The 18,171-nt window shown below is 38.5% G+C and overlaps 1 protein-coding gene across 6 annotated transcripts in view; it reads left to right on the forward strand.

The window, feature by feature from the left end:
* WAPL (WAPL cohesin release factor) overlaps window positions 1-18,171 on the forward strand; it is a 137,932-nt gene that overhangs the window by 101,991 nt on the left and 17,770 nt on the right. For 5 of the 6 annotated variants that reach the window (XM_039553725.1, XM_019286556.1, XM_039553724.1 and 2 more), the window contains 4 exons: window positions 8,801-8,896; window positions 11,945-12,097; window positions 12,347-12,483; window positions 14,511-14,622. In XM_039553725.1, the coding sequence (XP_039409659.1) occupies window positions 8,801-8,896; window positions 11,945-12,097; window positions 12,347-12,483; window positions 14,511-14,622 (498 nt within the window). The remainder of the gene's footprint in view (window positions 1-8,800; window positions 8,897-11,944; window positions 12,098-12,346; window positions 12,484-14,510; window positions 14,623-18,171) is intronic. The other variant, XM_039553727.1, reaches the window with a different exon arrangement.

Below are 18,171 nucleotides of genomic sequence, written 5' to 3' on the forward strand. Positions count from 1 at the left end.
TTGGCTTTCACTGCTTGCTATGCCTGGGAACATTTTGGTAACAGTACTTTTAACAATGGCATTGCTTGAAAGTTCCTCCACAAGTGTAGACTGCAGTTGCTAGGAAAAGCTGAGGTCCTCTTGCACTGCACATCAAAAACCAGCAACCAAAAATACCCAGTCCCAAGCCCAACAAAGCCTCATCTAGTATAAGGACTGGTTTTACCTGAAGCAGGCAAAAAATACTGGCAGGAGGACATGGTTATACTGCTTTTATTCTCCCTTTGCTCAACCAGCTCAGTCCTGTTTCCTCGTGCCTTCGGTTTCCCAATGCTGTGTATTACTATAAAAATAACTCACTAAAAAAAGAAACATTTAACATAAATCTTAGTCCAGTTCACTGGGAGACTCTAAACTATTGTATCTACTCAGTTGAGGGAACCCAAGAAGAAAGATTAAGTCATCTTAACCTGGTTAAGTCAACATTGCAACTGAGAAATGCTCACTAAACACAGTGGTGTTAGCAGGATTACTTGCAGCACTTTGATCAAGTGACATTAGTAGTTAGTCATGACAGTAGTGTCGAATACATGAATGAAAGCATTGGTGAATTCAGACATGGCTTAACCAACAGACTTCTGCTGAACTTTGTATCCAAGAGAAAAACTTGAGCCAGTCATAACTGTGTAACTATTTATTGTTTTTCATGTTTTAGTTAAGTTTTAAGAATAACTTCTGTACCCCACAAAGTACAGAAATGCATGCAAGATTTCCGAGTGTGGACAGGTAAGTTGGAAGGACATGTTAAATCAATACTGTGTAAAGAGCACTTATTTCCAGTTACCAAGTGCTGAACCAGGAAGAAATTTTCTTTTTTTCTATGTGACTTTAGTCTGATCTGCAGCTAGTCCTTAGTTCATTATGTAAATGCATCTTTCTTTTCCTATAGGCAGTTTTTTTTCCATGAGGAGGTCAATTTCCTCATGGAAAATAAAATACTCCTGTTATAAGGTTAGGCACTGTCAGAAGCTCTCAATACCTGAAAATAAAACTTATGTGTGAACCTTTGTTTCCAATAGGATTCATTGTAATACGTGTTTTAAGGGTATAAGAGATCTTTTACAGGTTGATGGGAGCTTTCTCCACTGGTGTTTCATGCTGACTAGAAGGAGCTATAAATACCAGTTTGAAACAAATGCTGGGTCTAAATAAACCAGAAGTTCAAGATGAAATGCTTATACCTGGTCTTTGAAAGTGTTATGAAATTGGAGAAGTACGAACCCGTGCACGGCCCTGGGCTGGCTGAGTGATCTTAGGGCTAATGTGACAATGACGTGTGCGTGGGAGGGGACAGAAACTAGGCTGCACTGTGGTCTGTATTTTTCCACTTAGCTTGTGTTATACTTTACAGTAGATGTTTATCAAAGGCATCCTGCAAGTAACGTTATTTTTTTTGCTGGCCTGCAAATGAATCAGCATTTCCCCAAATAGGGTTTTTAAAGATTGTTCTTTCATTTTGAAGTTTTAGAGTATGTGAACTTTAGTCTATCTTAAGTGCACAAACCTATGTGATTTTGCTTAATTACTTTTCTGTAGCTTTTTTAAAATAAATAGTCCTGAAAAAACAGCAGTGAAATCATAATTCAGAAATTTTGCTTTATCAGTCAAGTATATAGCCCTTTCTATACATATAATGGTAGGATCAGAGTAGACAGGCCAGGGCTCATTTTAGAAAGAGCTGCTTGTCTTCATCTCACGTAACCATTAGCTAAAGAGTGTCCTTACTCTAAGGATGAACAGTTGTAATAAAGCATTTTTTTCAGTGATATTATACTGCTGATAACTATGCACATCGAGCTGGTCTTTGCATCCTAATCTAGGAAGTCAAAATTGCTTGTTTTTGAGAGGAAAGATTATTAGTTGGCGTAAGCTGTTTTGACTCCATTGAGGAGTCAAGCTGAATTTGGGCAATTGAAATATTCTGAGACATCTCAGTTCAGCGCTAAGCCCAGTCGGTCTGTCAGCAGGCTGGCAAACAGTGCTGGGCAGAGCTGACAACCTGTGACTGCCTGTTGCTGCTTCTGCAGTGCATTCCTTTCATTTGCTGGTTGCTGCTTCTGGCAGATTGGCTGCCCAGTCCCAAACTGAAGTGGTTTTTGTGGGGATTTTTTTTGTCCAAAGACGTTTTGTTGGAATGATAAACAAGAGGTGAGCTGTTCTAACTGCCAGCCAGTTATAAACAGCTTGTGTAGTGTAAGCAATTTTTATGTTGCTGGAATAAAAATAAATTTTTAAAAAAGATAAAATACTATAGAAGGTGAGAATAAATCTGTTAAACATCTGATTTGTTTAAAACCAAAGTCTCATATTGATACTATTATTTCACTTAACATTTGCAAAACTGAATTCTTCTATAAGCATATTTATTTAATACTGGCTTCCAAGTGCTTACCATTTAGGGGCTTTTTTTTTACTATTATTCATGTAAATAGACTAAAACCAATCCTTACTGTGTAAACTAGTAAGCAGGATACTAGTCAGGACTGGCAGGTTTTTAGATTAGTCACCTAAATGGAAGAATGAGGTACCTGCTGTAATTTTACTGAATTGAGTTGGGGTTTTGCCATCTTGGAGTCAAAGCAAATACCAGGAGTTGGTCTCCTCACTTCAAGATAATCATTTGATGCTGATCAAAATTATTTTCTTCTCACTCCTTCATATTAAACTGTGGTGAAGAGGGTGTTCTGGTAGATGCCAAGCTGAGATCCTTCCACCTGGCGAAACTGCTTCCTCATGTGTCCTGCATACGCAGCTGTTGGGTAGAACTGTGGTAGCAATATTCTTGGACATGCCTATTTGCTAGGTGGTGTTAACAGGGATGGTAGCAGCTTTGTCTGAGAAGGGTAGGGATGCAAAGTGAACAGGCTAAGTCCTCATAGAGGCAAGAGGAACAAATGAAAAATAAGCATGGAAATCCTTCTCCCCCTGTGCGTACTTGGGCTTTGGGGGAAGTAGAAAAATCAAGTTGAATGGAAAATGTTTAATGTCACGGTGGAAACTTGGCATTTTATACTTCCAGTTCCTACTGGTATTAGCTCTAAGGCAAGAAGCAAAGATGCATTAAGGTATTTTTGAAACTAGATTTTCCCTTGCATCCTCACATTCCCTGCAAAAAAGCTCACACACATCAGTTTTGTAGTTCCAGTAATTAACTTAATGTTTTACTAATTTGGCAATACAGGGATAGCTGTGTAGGATAAATGCTACATTGCACAAGGTCTCAGTCCGTAGGAAGTTCTAAAATGGGAAAAACGCTCAAAGAGATTAAAATATACCAGTTTCATTTGCCAGTGGGAGCTTAATTTATATGCAGATGAATATGCAAAATTGTCTTCACAGCTCCTGTATACTGTATGAGCATGGTTGGTTCGCTCAGCTCTGTCTGTGACATTCGATAATTGCACGATGCGACATGCGCACGTCTTGAGGGGGAGATCGGTGGTGTTGAGGGCCCAGTGTCCTTGTTACATGCATTTCAAAATTTTGCTTTAAATTAGCTTTGTGTTGACCTAATGAGGGCAATGCCCAGTAACAGCTGGCATGACGTAGGTGCTCTCTGGAGGTACATCTGAAGTTTGGTCACATTGAGAAGTGATCAGGTCAGTGTCCTCAGTGATGCAAACCCCAGTGTTGTAACTGAGGACATCTGGGAGATTTATTTGGACAGTGTTTTATATTGATCCAAATGGAAATGCTGCTGTGGGTGTGTGCACACCCCAGCCGTATGACCTCTGGAATTTCATTGCAGTTACAATTTTTAAGGCTTTCGTGTTAGTAGATTGATAACTTCGGGTAGATTAAGATTAATGGGGGGAGGGGAGGGGGTACATGTGTCTGTGTTTGCCTGCTTCTCTCTGCCTTTCGCAACCAAGGGAGCAGGAAATTTGTGTGAGCGATTTGTGCTGGGAAGTGTTTGTGCGAGGGCATTCCTTGCAGGCAAGTGCAGGTTTTTCTTTTCCCTTAAGGAAAGCGTTATGTTTCCAGTAATGTGGTGATATGTCTAAACTATTGTATTCTGTCCCTTTTAATTAGACTTAATACAGGTTTCAGGCCAAATTACTGACCGTAACCATATGGCTTCTGCTTCTGAGCTGACCAGTTTTGAGTACACTCGGCATAAGCAGCATACAGAGCATCATTGGCTATTTCTGTTAATGAATCTTGTTTATCAAATTGTCCTGTTTCTTAAGTTCTGTTTTCACGTTTCGCATCAGTGTTGGACCCATCATCTTGTTGTGCTCTGTGGGCCTCCTTTTGAGCTTCAAGGAAAAAAAGCATTTTGCAGTTCTTCAGAAGTTTGATGCAAGAAAAGCTTCAGCGACTTTTTTTTCTCCTGCTCGTTGTGTTGTCTGATACTCTTCAACCTTGTCTGACTAACAGCTTGTAGTTGTCTGGCTATGTGTGTGCATAATGTGTTCTGTGTTTAAATGGAATAGCACCTCACAATTAAGTGATCCATGGCAGCCAGAGGTGATTTATTGGCACTAATCTGCTACTGTGATCCAAATAATGGTGATTCCGTTTAGACTTTGAACACTGGAGAAATGACTTGGTGCTGGTTCTAAACTACTGTTGGAAACTGCTGTCTTATCTGGAGTCCAGATTAACTTTTTTCTGTTCTATACGCATGGCTCAGCCTGTGCTGAATTGATACTCCGTCTTCCTACTTTGAAGTGTGATTTCTTTTTCATTGCTCTGAGTGATGTTCATCCCTTTCCCTTTTCAAAAGGAGTAGTCCATTATGAATATTTCTGTGCTGCATAACATGCCTGTTATGTTTTTCCTGTTCAAAGTGAGACATGCGGGACAGGGTGTACTCTTAATGATGATGAATACAGAGTGGTAAATCATATATTTTGTTTATTGGGTTTTTTTGGAACTTGTAATTTTGACAAGCATCTGGCATACAGTGTTACTGAATGCACTTCAGATACAAACAATTCATTTATCAGGATATCTGTTAAAAATGTTCTTGGGTTTTCTTTTGCCATTGTCTTCTACCTTGGAAAGCATTCTTGCCTGCAGATCGATGCTCTTTCTCATTTTGCTGGTATTTTCTGTGTGACTCATGTCCCTGGCTCTTATTTTCTGCTATTCTTACATCTATGAATGGCAGGCAGTGCTGCATCAGTATGTGCAGAGTGCCAGCTCTAGAAAATTTCAGCTTTGATGTTTTCAGGGATGGGAGGTTAAGCATGACCCATAGTTGATGCCATTTGGAGATGATATTATAAAAGTGACAGCTCTGTGCATTTTGTAAAATCCCTGGCATTAGTTCTGGTTTTGTATCTCCACTCATCCCCCCAGAACCACATGCAGAATCCCACAGTACCGTATGCCTTATATCCTCCCTGGAATATTTGCAGTCTTTCAGACATGTATCTCTGTGTAAGCAGGTGTCAGTTCTAGATGTACAAAAAAAGGAAACTCCTCTGCTATTCAGCAGAACCTCTTACAGCTGATTAATATTCTTTGCCTTAAGAACACAATTCAAAGGAGCAATGTACTTCCACTTGCATCTCTTCTAAGTTAATCTTGAGAGAAGGAATTATTAAAGAAAAGTCTGCATTATTTGAATAATAGCAAGATTTTCTTGTCTTTAAGAGAAGGTTTCATAAATTACTGCTGCTTAAATATCAGTGTTGCTTGTTCCAGAAAGATTGTTACAACAAGCAATTGAGTTGCTGTAAAAAAAACCACCCCAAAACCAAACAAACCAACCTCTTCTCTTTTGTGATCGAGCCCTTCTGAAAAGTCTTTCTTCACCAGCATTCATTTGATCTTTGGTACTTTTCCTGGCTTCAGTTCTGTCACACAGTAATCCAAAGCAAGTCCACACAGTGCTTGCTGGTTGATCAGTATTGGCGCAATTTCTTTGCACTTGTTCTGGAAATTCATCCTAATTCTGTGTTGCAAGGGAAAATGGGAGGGTTGCTTTAAGAAGTGGTTGGAAAGGAGGGATGTATTTGCTGTGTCAAAGTCCATATGAATTGTGAGAGAGGCCCCAAAGTCTCTGCATAATGTGTTAGAACTGATTAGAACGTATTTCTTCGGGAAGTGGTATTGGATTTTTGCAGGTGTTTTGGTGGATCAGCTGTGTACAGGCAGTGGGAGACTGACTGGATGGCAAATGGTAAGGTGTCTAAGGAAATGCTACTGGGAAGGTGTGGAATGATGGGCCAATCACGTGCTTAGATCTTTTCTGATCTAGAAGTGGAAGATACTACAAGGAATTGTGGCTAAAACTAACCTTCCATAGGTATTTGAGGTTTTAAGTATTACTATTTCCAGCTACACTTCAGGCTCTGTACAAGAGAGCTGTTAAATGCAGATGTCCTTGTTTCTCAGAACAGGCATTTATTGGTGGCATTACTTGTTTCCTTATGTAAAAAGTAGCCTTTTTTCTCTATTGCACTCATAATGCTTAAGTTGTGAAATGCCATGTCACAAAACACTTCAGGATGCCCTAGCTTTTGATTTAGTAATTAATTTAGTAATTTAAGGGATTAAGGGAAATTGGGGAAGAAAAGCCCATTTTTGACTGTTAAATAAAAAGCATGCCATCTTTGGAAGCCTGTGAGCCCTGGGTATTTAGAAGGAATTTGCTTTTATCTGTTTGCCCTGTTGAACTCTTTCCTACGCATCAGCTGTTGCTCTCTGCTGAGGGAAACACACGAATGCTGTGTGGCCCTTTGGTAGCACTGACACAGCTGTTTGTGTACTTGGGTGAAACTCCCTCCGGAGCACTGAATGTGCTTCCTGTGGGCTGGGCCTCCTTGCCATGTGCGAGCAGCAGAGGTGCTGGGAAGAGCCAAGGAGACTGCAGGCACTTGTGTGGGTGGGCAGCAAGGGCCTGGTCCAGCTGCTGCCTCTCCAAGACAAGCTCAAACCCAGCGAGACTCTGCTCCTGCTGTGCCTGCCAGGGACTGTGTTTGGCTGCTCATGGAGCGCATGGCCTGAAGGAAAAGGAACACAAGGTGGGGCACAGGCAGAGGCTTTCAACCCAAACTGGTCTGTGATTCTGGGATACCCTGTGCTGTGCAGGTTAGTTGACAGAGTGTATTACTTCCTTGAATTATCGCATATACCAGGATAGGGCACTCAGAAACTTATACCCTCTCTTCCCAATCTTAAATACGCACTGAGATGAAGTGTGGAGCAATTCAAGAAACAAAAACACTCTGTGGTTCTTTTCCATTGCAGATATCTGTGAAACTTGTATCTTTCTTGATTTAAAAAAAACAACAAAAAACAATCATCTTTCTTTGTAAATTGTCCTTCCTTTGTTCATTGCAGACCCTGAGTCAGATTCCAGGTAAATATTTGCTGCTCTGAAAGGTATAGGAGAAAAGAGTTAACATCTGAACCATTTTTTAACCTTTTTCAGATGGGGATCCATATGCCACTTTCTTCCTATTTGTGGGCCCAGATGTCCTCTTGTAACTGTAGTATCCTGAACATGAACCTGGTTTCTCAGTTTAACGTTTTGAGCTGAACAGATATTGTCTAAAAGAGCTTCCTTGCAAAAACTGATGGAACTTAAGATAATAATTACTTTATACACGTTAATGAATGGTATATGAGCACTGCTTTAGGAACATAATTTAACAATCCAAGTTTCTCATGACCGCATCAAAGCACGCTTTAGGAGGGAAAGAGGCTTTTCTCTTGTGTGGAGACTGGAATGAATGACTGAAAACTCATAGCTGAGGCTTTCATTCTGCTAATATTCCTTGAAATTTTGTTCGGTAGGGCTTTCTGTTGTGAAGAATGGAAAGATGCAACACAGTAGAGTTTTACTCTGCAATAATACTTACAGAATGACTTACAGAATTGGCTTTCTAGCTTTTGACATGCCAGAACCTTGCTGCACTTCATGGAGTGGTGCTCAGTCCCAGCTGGTACTAAGGCTTTCCACATGTAGCCCCTATGTGGGCTGTACTTGAGCTTGTATTTGGGTTAAATAATTGATGTGTCGTATTTTGACAGAAAATGTTTATTTGAAATTATTTTTTCACAATTAAAATGCTATGTAAGTGCCGTGAGGAAGCAGGTACTTACAGAGTTCACTTGATACGTGGTGTGGTGGGAAATAGTGAAAATTGTAATGCTGTTTTAGTCTAGAATAATATTATGCAAGTAGATTGGTAAACTCAAATGCTAGAAATAGAATTCTGTCTTTGCTTCCTCTGAGGAGTACATTATGTTTTCCAAAAATTCAAGGACAGTAAATTTTGATGCATTTTGATTTGCCTTGACACATTTTTGAGCAAGAGGAAAAAAAGTCCTCTTAATTTATTAATATGGATTAAGGCATTTCGTTTGAGTGTTTGTATTCTTCCTAGCATCAAAGTCTATATCAGTTCTGCATTTTGATTCTAAACCAGTCATATTTCTACTGACATGGTGTTTGCTAACATGTTTTTTCCCTCAGAGCTGTCAGTTTTTGTGTATAGGAAGGTTGCAGACCTTTTGCCTTTGAATAAATTTAAGAGATGGAACAACTCAAAAATTCTATAAATACATACATATCATGTCTTTTGCCATTTGAGTGGGTCTGTATGTCTTTAAAACCATCAGATGCTTTGAAGTCTGATTTTTCTGATACATGTGATATTGAGAACCTGTGTTGCTGGGAATACAGCAGGGAAAATGAGGCTTATTTCCCTTGTTTGGCTACAGCATCACTATAGTAATTTTTGAAGTGTATAGTGACTACTGGTAATTGACTTAAGAAATAATTTTTATTTTTATCTTCTAGTCTCCCACAAAAGCAGTATATAATGCTAGACACTGGAACCAGCCAGAATCAGAGGCTCTGCCAGCACCACCAGCTTTGAAAACTCCCAGTGTCCCAGTAAGTAGACTGTTGTTTTTTTTCAAGTTTACTAAATCTCCTTTCAAGACTTACAGATTTTTTTTTTTTTTTTAACCAAGTTCTTGCTATCTGGTAATGTCACAGTAATTCAGAATGAAGTCCACTTTGTGATGTGAGCCACTGGAATTTGATAGAAAAGAAATTGTCAGTGGAAATACTATAGAATAGGATCTTTCATATCACTTCAATATAGAGTTACAAAAAGATACTTCAAGTTATGTTCCCTAATCTGCTGAAGTTAAGCTTTCTAACAATGGACTCCATTTCGTTTTCTGAGAGAAGTCCCAGGATTAACTTACTAATGACCACAGAGGTCGGCAAATTGCTAATGAAAAAGGAAAAAGTTGAAAAGAGCTATTTCATTTCTTTTTCCTTTCTAATGGAGTAATGGTGATTGCTGACTTGAGTCTTTAGATACTATGAAAGAAACCATTTTCTGTGTACAGTCAGAAATGCTAATGCCAACATACTGGATATAAGCATGTCTACAAAAAGTAGATCAGGGCTGAAAACAGTTCTTGAAGTTTGTTCAAAAGTCAGTGGTTGTTTTGAGACTCAAGGTAATTGTTTTCTAAATCTTGAGACTCTGAGAATCCACAGTCTTTGGCTGTTATTTGTAGAAGTTGTTACTGATTATGCTAAGAGAGCATTGTACATTGTCAATAAATGTAATCTCGTTTGGTGCCTTGCTGATAGTATTTGCCTGAGAACAGAAAATCAGAAAGTAGATAGTTTTGCAGTGATAACTCGTCAGCTTTGTTGTTGTCACCAGTTTGTGGTTGTTTATTTTTTGTTTATTTCTTTTTTTTGGTGGTTGTTGGTTGGTTGGTTTTTTTTAATTCTACCTCTCTTTGTGGTGTTCTGGTACTTCTTCCTCTTTGATTTGTGGTTGTTTTTGATTGCCTCCTCACAGTAGTCTGAACAGCCTTCTTTGGATGTTAACTGCACTGCCTGGAAAATGCAGATAACTGATTTTAAAATAACCATTTCCACTAGAGTTTGAGGAGAGAGCAGAAATTTCAGCCCTGTGTTTTTCCTTAACCCCTTTCTCAGTTTAAATTATGTACCTCTGAACTGAAGTTTTTCTTGCTTACTGAACCTATTGATACTGATTTTTGTGAAGTACTCAGCTGACGTAAGGGCAGATTTTGTGTGAGTCTTGTCAGACAGACTTTGAATATGGCTTTTTCAAGCTAGGGAAATGTCTGGATCATTCATTCAGACAGTCACTTTTGTCTTCTGTCATACTTCCACTTTGTGTCTGGAACCATCAGAATATTAATTCAGGAATGTGGTAGAGGTTTGGCTGAACAAACCACTGAGGGGAATTTGTATCTGCTGCTCATGTTGTGATGTACATCTGAAGTTACTTCAGATGCAGTTTTTAACCATGATTTACATGTGTGTGAGACTTAAAAGTTACAAGGTAAATGAGCCTTGATCCAAGTGTTCACTGGTAGTTCCTGCACATATAATCCTGCCTCTTTAATTTCTGTAGAAATGTGTCACCTGAAGGTTGGGAGAAATCTGTCTCAGGTTATGGTGAGGAACTCACAGCATGCAAACTGCTTATGCCAAGTACTCTCTTGGGGCCTCTCCAAAGCTCCCTTGGAGTTTGGTTTGAAGGGGCAGCCATTAACCAAGACTTGGATGAGATCCTTCAGTGGCTCTCCTGTGTTCACAGACTGATAAGATCAATCCTCCAGTATGTGTTTTAAACTGGTTTTTCAGGGTGGTTAATTACCATTTTGCCACTGGTGCTTAAGTGAGTGAATACCGAAATGCCACACAGTGCTAGAGACAGAATGTAAAGAATACTTCAGTAATATAGCAGCTTCTTTTGGCTTTAATTTTAATTTTAACTATCAATGTACAGTGCAGAAGAGGGCTTTCTCTCCAGCTATCCCCAGCAGTAACAGCTCATGCATCTTCTATGCCTGCATATTAATTCTATTTTTTCAGTCACACTTTTAAAAGACTCTCATTTTTCTGTGTAAGGAAGCTAAGTACGTGATGTTATTAAGAGATTCAGGGTGAGTAAATGCCCACTGGCATTGGCACTTGTACATTTAGAATTTGGCATTTGGAGGTCTTTTTCTATGTGCCTTGTTTGCTGTAGTTTGTCTTCATGTCAGATTTTGTGCCAAAGAAGTAATCTAAAGATAAGCTGCACTTCAGCTTTTAGTGGCCTCAAACTAATACAGCAAAGTAGGCTGAGGAGAAACCTGTAATGCTTGCCTGAGTTGTCTGGAAACCTGTCAGTAGTTATTCTAGACCTAACATCAAGCTCTCTACTCCCTGTAGAACAGGTTTTGCTGTATTCTGTGCTATGGTATGATGTTCCTCAAATACTTAACAGCACAAATGGGGATAAGAGAATACTGAGAGTGTGCTCTACCTGTTTGAGGCCTGCTCTGTGTGGCATTTGTTGTGCTGCTACAAAACGTATATTGGTAGTCTCTTGCCTTCAGGCCAGGTAGCGTTTGGAGTGTGAGGCTGGAGGGGTTGGACAGGAGTGCAGTGTCCCTGGCAGGCAGGGCCAGAACAGCTGGCACAGAGTCCTGCAGGCCAAGCTGGGCTGAGGCAGGGATGGCTCAGGGCTGTGCTCGGATCCAGACCCAGGTACTTCTTGAGGGCTCCATGGAGCAACCAGCTTGGTCATTCCTGGAAGCTCCAGTGCAGAGGGGTAGGAGACTTCAAAGAGCAACAAATAACTGCCTATAAACACTGAATTTGTTTGGTTTACTTACCCTAAAGCTTAAAGGAACCAATATAAAGGACATTTTAGTCTTCTGCTGGTTTTAGTTTCAGAATTCTGCTGGAGCTTTCCTGATACTTAGAGATGGGGTTTTTTTGTATTGAACACACTGTCACACAGCTTAGGTACATCTTGGTAGTGCAAGGAAAGGACTAAACAGTCCCAAAATGTGAGGTTGACAATTGCACACCTGTACTGTTTCCTGATGTATTTAGTGTATGTTTTCATGCTCAAAACATCTGCCCATTTTAGCACTTTCTTATTAATAGGTAAGGCTATCTTCAAAGGAGGCAATTCATAAAGATGATGGAGTTTTTAAGGCTCCTGCACCACCTCCCAAAGTGATAAAAACTGTGACAATACCTACTCAGCCCTATCAAGAGATAGTAACTGCATTGAAATGTAGGAAAGAAGACAAAGAAGTAAGTATTCTTAACAAATTTTTAAGATAAAGAATTACTAGTAATCCTAACTACTGAAGGAACAGTGTCAAAATGAAATTTGGCTTTCCTATTAAAAATAATATTTTTATCTAAATAGTTGAATGGCCTTTATTAACATCTTAATGTTTCCTTGCACTTAAAACTGAAAACATTTTTAAACTGTACTTGTTAAGATTATAATCAATCCCAAGAGTGACTTACTTAGGTCAAAATATTTGTCTTTTCCAGTTATACACTGTTGTTCAGCATGTAAAGCACTTCAATGATGTAGTGGAATTTGGTGAAAATCAAGAGTTCACAGATGATATTGAGTACTTGTTAAGTGGATTGAAGAGCAATCAGCCCCTAAACACACGTTGCCTTAGGTAAGATATTTTAATATAAAACACTGTACCTATATTTAAAAGAGATATTGAATTAAATACGCATCAGAGAAGTGACCGTGCTTTAAAATGTCATTGACATTTACCTGGCACTTCTGCCATGAAGAATAAAATTTGAAAATAATAATAAAGATTGTATCTTGTGAATAATCAAAAGCAGTATGGCTATGAAGATGAAATAGAAAACTATGCAATAAGAGACATCCTACTGCAGTAAGAACACACTTGTTATCCTTGCTGTAAATTAAAAAAGTACCTTCTGATAACTTTTCTTTGTGTAGTGCATCTTATGTGTGGTATCTGTTCTGTTTTTAATGCAAATTCAATTCTAAAATAAAATCCCTAAGACTGCAGAGTTTGATCAAAGTCTAGAACTAAAGTAACAGTGAGATAGTGTTTAACTCCAACTGCCTGTTCTTCATCTTCTGTTGAGAAATAACATAACTGGCACCCACTAGAAGGACTGAGACCTAAATATTAATTGGAAGCTTCTTTAACTTGTCTTGGATTACTCACTGCAGTCTTAATATTCAAGTTACACATTATTGTGAAGTAAGCAGCAAAAATGTTAGCCTTGCTTTGAAAAAGTTTGTGACTTGATACTGGTGTGAGTTGCCTGTACATGAAAGTATTTATAATAATATTAAATATAATAACCATGCAATAATACTTTTCATATACCTAAATTTTCCTCTCTGTTCAGTAAAATAAAGTAGTAGAGAAGGAAAAACTTGAATCCTTGGAGAGAGGTGATGGCAGTGCTTTATTTGTGATTTGACTGGCTGAGAAAAAGCTTTCTATGCCTCTAAGATAGCTACTTTAAAATTTATTTGTTCCTCCAAAACTAGCAATGAATATTGTTGCTGGAGTTTAAATACAGGAACTCTATAGTCCAGTTTGTATATACACTATGATAAGAATGAATTACTCCTATGATGACAGTTCAGGAGTATTTTTTCATGCAAGTGTTCCTTATTTGCCCATGTGGCAAACTTACTAAGATTTTAAACTAATTCTTTCCAAATTTATATAATGGAATGTAACTTGTATAAACACAACAAAAATCTTCTCTTTCAGTTAACAAATTAAAAGAAAAGTGTTTTTCCAAAGGAAATCAATGTCTAAGGATAGGAGTAGACGTAAAAGACTCAAACAGATAGGTAAGCTCTAGCTGGAGCTGTTGTGACTGGAGACAGAAAGACCACTTGTTCTTTTAAACACCTCACTGGGTGAATCTCTTACAGGCAGATTCCTCAGTAATCGTGGAAGACTTGATTGCAGAATCCCTCCCACATTAGTGCACATTTAAAAGCAATACATTTTTAGCAGTTGTTATGTTGCACTGTGCTAGAAATGGCAGACAGCTTACAGAGAAAGCATGGGGAAGGCTGCCGTTTTTAAAATAAACTCTTATGCTAGTCACTCATTAGACTGATAAATTTATCAGATTTTTTCTGAAATCTATTGGGTTTTCATTGATCATAAATGCAGCAGTAAATATAAAAGAAAAATTTTCTGTATAAGTAATGTTACGCATAATTGTGACTAGTCAGTTAATTAGATAACCATTAGATAGCAATGGAAGCTCACATTTACAATTTCTGATAATGCCTTGGTCCATAATGAGCTCTCCCATGTCTCTAAATCAGAGCTTTATGCTTCAACCATGGCACTTTCCTTTCAATATAACTATTGGAAATTTTCAGCTTTTTTTTTTTTTTTTTTTTTTAAGAAGCAAATTCAGGCAGCCCTTTAAAATCCTGGTTTTAGCCAAGCTTAAAATAAAGCAGTCATAGTTTGGTGCTGGTAAGCAACTTGAATAAAACACTGCTCACCAGTCACTGTTTGCCAGCTGCAAACCTGCCTTACACAAATTTTAAAAGAAACATTCCAACAGTTTGCCAGGGTCTGAGGCATGTGGTCAGTCATGTGTTGAAGACTTGTGTCTCTGCTGTTCTTGTTACATGTGGTCATTTCAGTTGTTCTAACAGAGAGTTAATTTTCTGCAGTGTAATCAGCTTGGCGACCAAGTGCGCCATGCCCAGCTTCCGAATGCATCTGAGAGCGCACGGGATGGTAGCCATGGTTTTCAAAACACTGGATGATTCCCAGCACCATCAGGTATGGATATGTTGTGGAGTTGTGGCTTTCATTGAAGTTTGGTGATACCTGTCTGCTGGGTGGGGATTTTGTTCAAGATCAGGCATCCAGTATAGTGTGCACTGGTGTGTGTGTGTGTGTGTATATATATATAGAGTATAGTGTATATAATGGTGCCTCTGGGATCAGTGGCTCCATTTTAGAAAGCATTCATTAGTGGCATGAAAAATTAGAGCACCTGTGTTCAACTTAAAAATTCCTTATTCCACTGTTTATGTGCTTCTGGGTTTGGAAATTATTTTTTAAAAAATTAGGGATTTTGTAAAAATGGACTGTGCTTTGGATTTTTTTTTTAATGTATTCTTTTAAGCTTTTTTAAGAATTCTATTGTATTTTAAATTCTTTCAAATATGTTTGAAAGGAATCCTTCTTCCTTATATTGAGAGGTGGCTCTAAGTGCTCGTCTCCAGACTTGCTCGTATGAGAATTACCACCTCTTCTGTAGCTCTTGTAGGGATTTTTTCATGTCTGGTGCCTGTGTCCTTGAGCACTGCTGTAATTGCAGGTTTAGAATGCTTCGAGCATATATAATGTGCTGTTGGATTCTAGGAAGGGTAAATTTCAGCTATTTATGGTAACATGACCTGGGAGTTAAACTGAAGCAGTTTTGTTTTCCTTCTTATTGATGTTACCTCTGTGGGGTATTCCTTGAGATATTTTTACAAAAGCTGAAAAGATGAGATTTTACTTGGAATGGGTAGTAGATATGTATATCAGTTAGGTTTATAATTTTCTAGAATAGCTCTAGAAGAATGACATACAATGCAGAATGCAGCTTTGCACCCACAGAAATAGACATTTCAGAGGTGGTATTTGACATCTTACTGTAGGTGGGGGGAAAAAAGCTGTAGTTGGAAGTAACTGATTTAGAATAATAGGTTATTTTCCATCTCCCTCAAAAATTAGCAATGGCTAACTGTAAAACATAGACACCAAGTTCAAGGAGTTCATTATTTTGTGAGCTGTCAAAATAGTGCAGTAGATATAAATGAAGTACAGTCATTCTATTTAGGACAGTTGCCACCACTGAGTTGCAGGAGATTGGCAGAGGACAGCTACAGTTCCTTGGAAAATGTACAAGCTTGCTGGGTGTATTTTTGGCTGTGTTTTAACAGTTACCATTATTCCTTCATTTTCAAAAGAACTAGCACATACAGTTCAAAAGGAAATTGCATGCTATTATTAGTCTGCAGTAACAAAAAGCATTGATTATGTTCACTATTTTCAGTATATTTGATGAAATGCTCCCTTTTGTCAAAGAAAAAAAATTGGTAGTTAATGTTTGAATATAGTTACAGTACATTCTTGGTACAGGTTTTACAGTACTGTGAAATTAGTGATCAGACTAGTCTTGATGAATGCTAATGGATATGCCCTAACTACTGACAGTATGTGCTTCAACACAATCATCTCTGGATTAGTGTGCTGCCTTTCTGTACTACCCTTTCATTCACTAATTATTTCACTGAAATTTTAGTTTTTTTCCAAGTGAGTAGAAGTTTCTCCACTAAATCTCGTTTCAAAGGAACTCAAGAATAATAAATCACACTCAACTTTGCATGCGTGGCTCAAATCCCCGTAAGATAAATAAGGACTGAGCTAAAAATTCACAATTATTTGGTTAATATTTTCTTCAAGTATTTTGAAGATGGGAAAACTGCCACAATGACATTGTTAATGGAAACAAATACGAGCTTATACTGCATTCATTGTTCTGATGCAATGGAATAGACTGTGTGTGTAGGGGACTCTTAACATATCCATAAGGAGTATAAAGTAGCAGTTGCAATACTGGCAGTTGGCATTTCTTTAACCAGCAGGGGAAACAAAATAACCAGCTATCTTACTGAGCTATGCCCAAAAATAACCACATGAAAATTACTTGTTCCACCAAATTTTTCTTGTAGACTTGTGTTTAAGCATAAGTTTTTAATTGACTTTGTCTCTTTGGTGGTGCTCTGTAAAGATTTTGAAGTATTATTAATTTTTAAAGTAAAAACTATATTTCTATTATAGCTGTCAGCAATTAAGCACAGAAATGTGGTTTTGTAATGTCTTCAGTGTGTGAATAACTTTAAAAAAGATAAAAGTGCATTATATGTAGTGCTGAACCCTAGAAAATAACCATCTGTTCCCACAAGCTGGAGTATTAATAGAACAAGCAAGAGAAGACAAGGATGAGAGTGGGTGTAAATGGTCTGCCATTTCTGGAGTGTATGTTCAAACTAGGATGTTTTCCTGAATTCTGTAGCAGTATGGAGCGCAAATCCATAGTTAGATATGCTATGAAATTTGTGTCTAGAGCAAATTCTATTTATTTTATTTTTTTCTCTTCTCTACATTTGTTTGGAAGCAGAATGTGTTTTATATATCTTGAGGAATAGAATGGGATGGGGGAAACTCACCCAAAAAGACCACTCCTCTACTGTGTTCTGTAAGGGTGGCATTTGGAAGGATTGATTTGCTTCTTTGGTTGGTTTTTCTGTTCTCTTAGGATACTGATGAAAAATGAGTTGTACCAACAATTTTCCCCTCATTCTGAGCTCAGAACTGTGTGTACGATAGGGCATGAGACAGCTTTCACGCAGTGTGGTTAATTAAACACTTAGGGAAGATCTGTGCAAAAGGCAGAATTGTTTTATTCAAGATGAAACCAGATGAGGCCTATAGGGAATAGGAGAAACCAGTCTTAGCCTGTATCACTGGTATGAAGCTAAAGCATGTTTGTTCCATGCTGTGAGCACCATTCACATTTGAGGTCCTTACTTTTATATCATCACTATTTTCCTGTTGCACATCAGCATTTGGAGGCTTATTGGCCTGAATCCCTCCTGTGTATGTGCTGTGGCAGGAGCCTGGCTCTTGTTACACAGAGCTGGTCCATCCTTCTTGCTTTTCCAGCAGTCTTCCTGCAGCCTGAAACCCCCTGCATCGTGTCTTGGTCCCTTCTGATCGCGTTTAAGTCTCTTGAAAGCTGCGTGGCAGGTCTGAAGGGAAGTGTTGGCAGAGCTGATGCAGAGGGAAAAAGAGCCATTACTTCCTTCATAGTGGAGAGCTGGTTGGGTTGAAAACAAGGGAATCTGGAACAGGCAAGGGCTTGGTACAGAGGTTTACAGAATGAGTGTGATTGCCCTTACCAGACTTTGGAGTATCTGTAAAGCATTTCTGAGTAATGATCTAAGAACAGTCTCTGGCTTTTGAAATGCCTGAATAATGGCAGCCCAGATTAAAAATTCACCACTTTACCTCTGTTAACTGCTGCCTACTTTCTTGTTGATAGAAACCCCTTTGGGGCCTTGAGCATTTATTTTGAAGCCCGGAAACTCACCTAGATAATGCTGATTGTTAAAAATCAGTTCGTCATAGATGTTGAAGTCCCACATTGGCTGAACAATGATTAGCTAACCTTTGGTTTCTCTGGAATGTGTGTACTCTGTGTCCTGTTTTAATCACTCCCATTCTGGAAGAACCCAATTCTTCAGGGAACCTGACATGTATAGTTTAAGCCAG

Source organism: Corvus cornix, chromosome 6, assembly GCF_000738735.6.
Source record: "Corvus cornix cornix isolate S_Up_H32 chromosome 6, ASM73873v5, whole genome shotgun sequence".
Taxonomy (NCBI): Eukaryota; Metazoa; Chordata; class Aves; order Passeriformes; family Corvidae; genus Corvus; species Corvus cornix.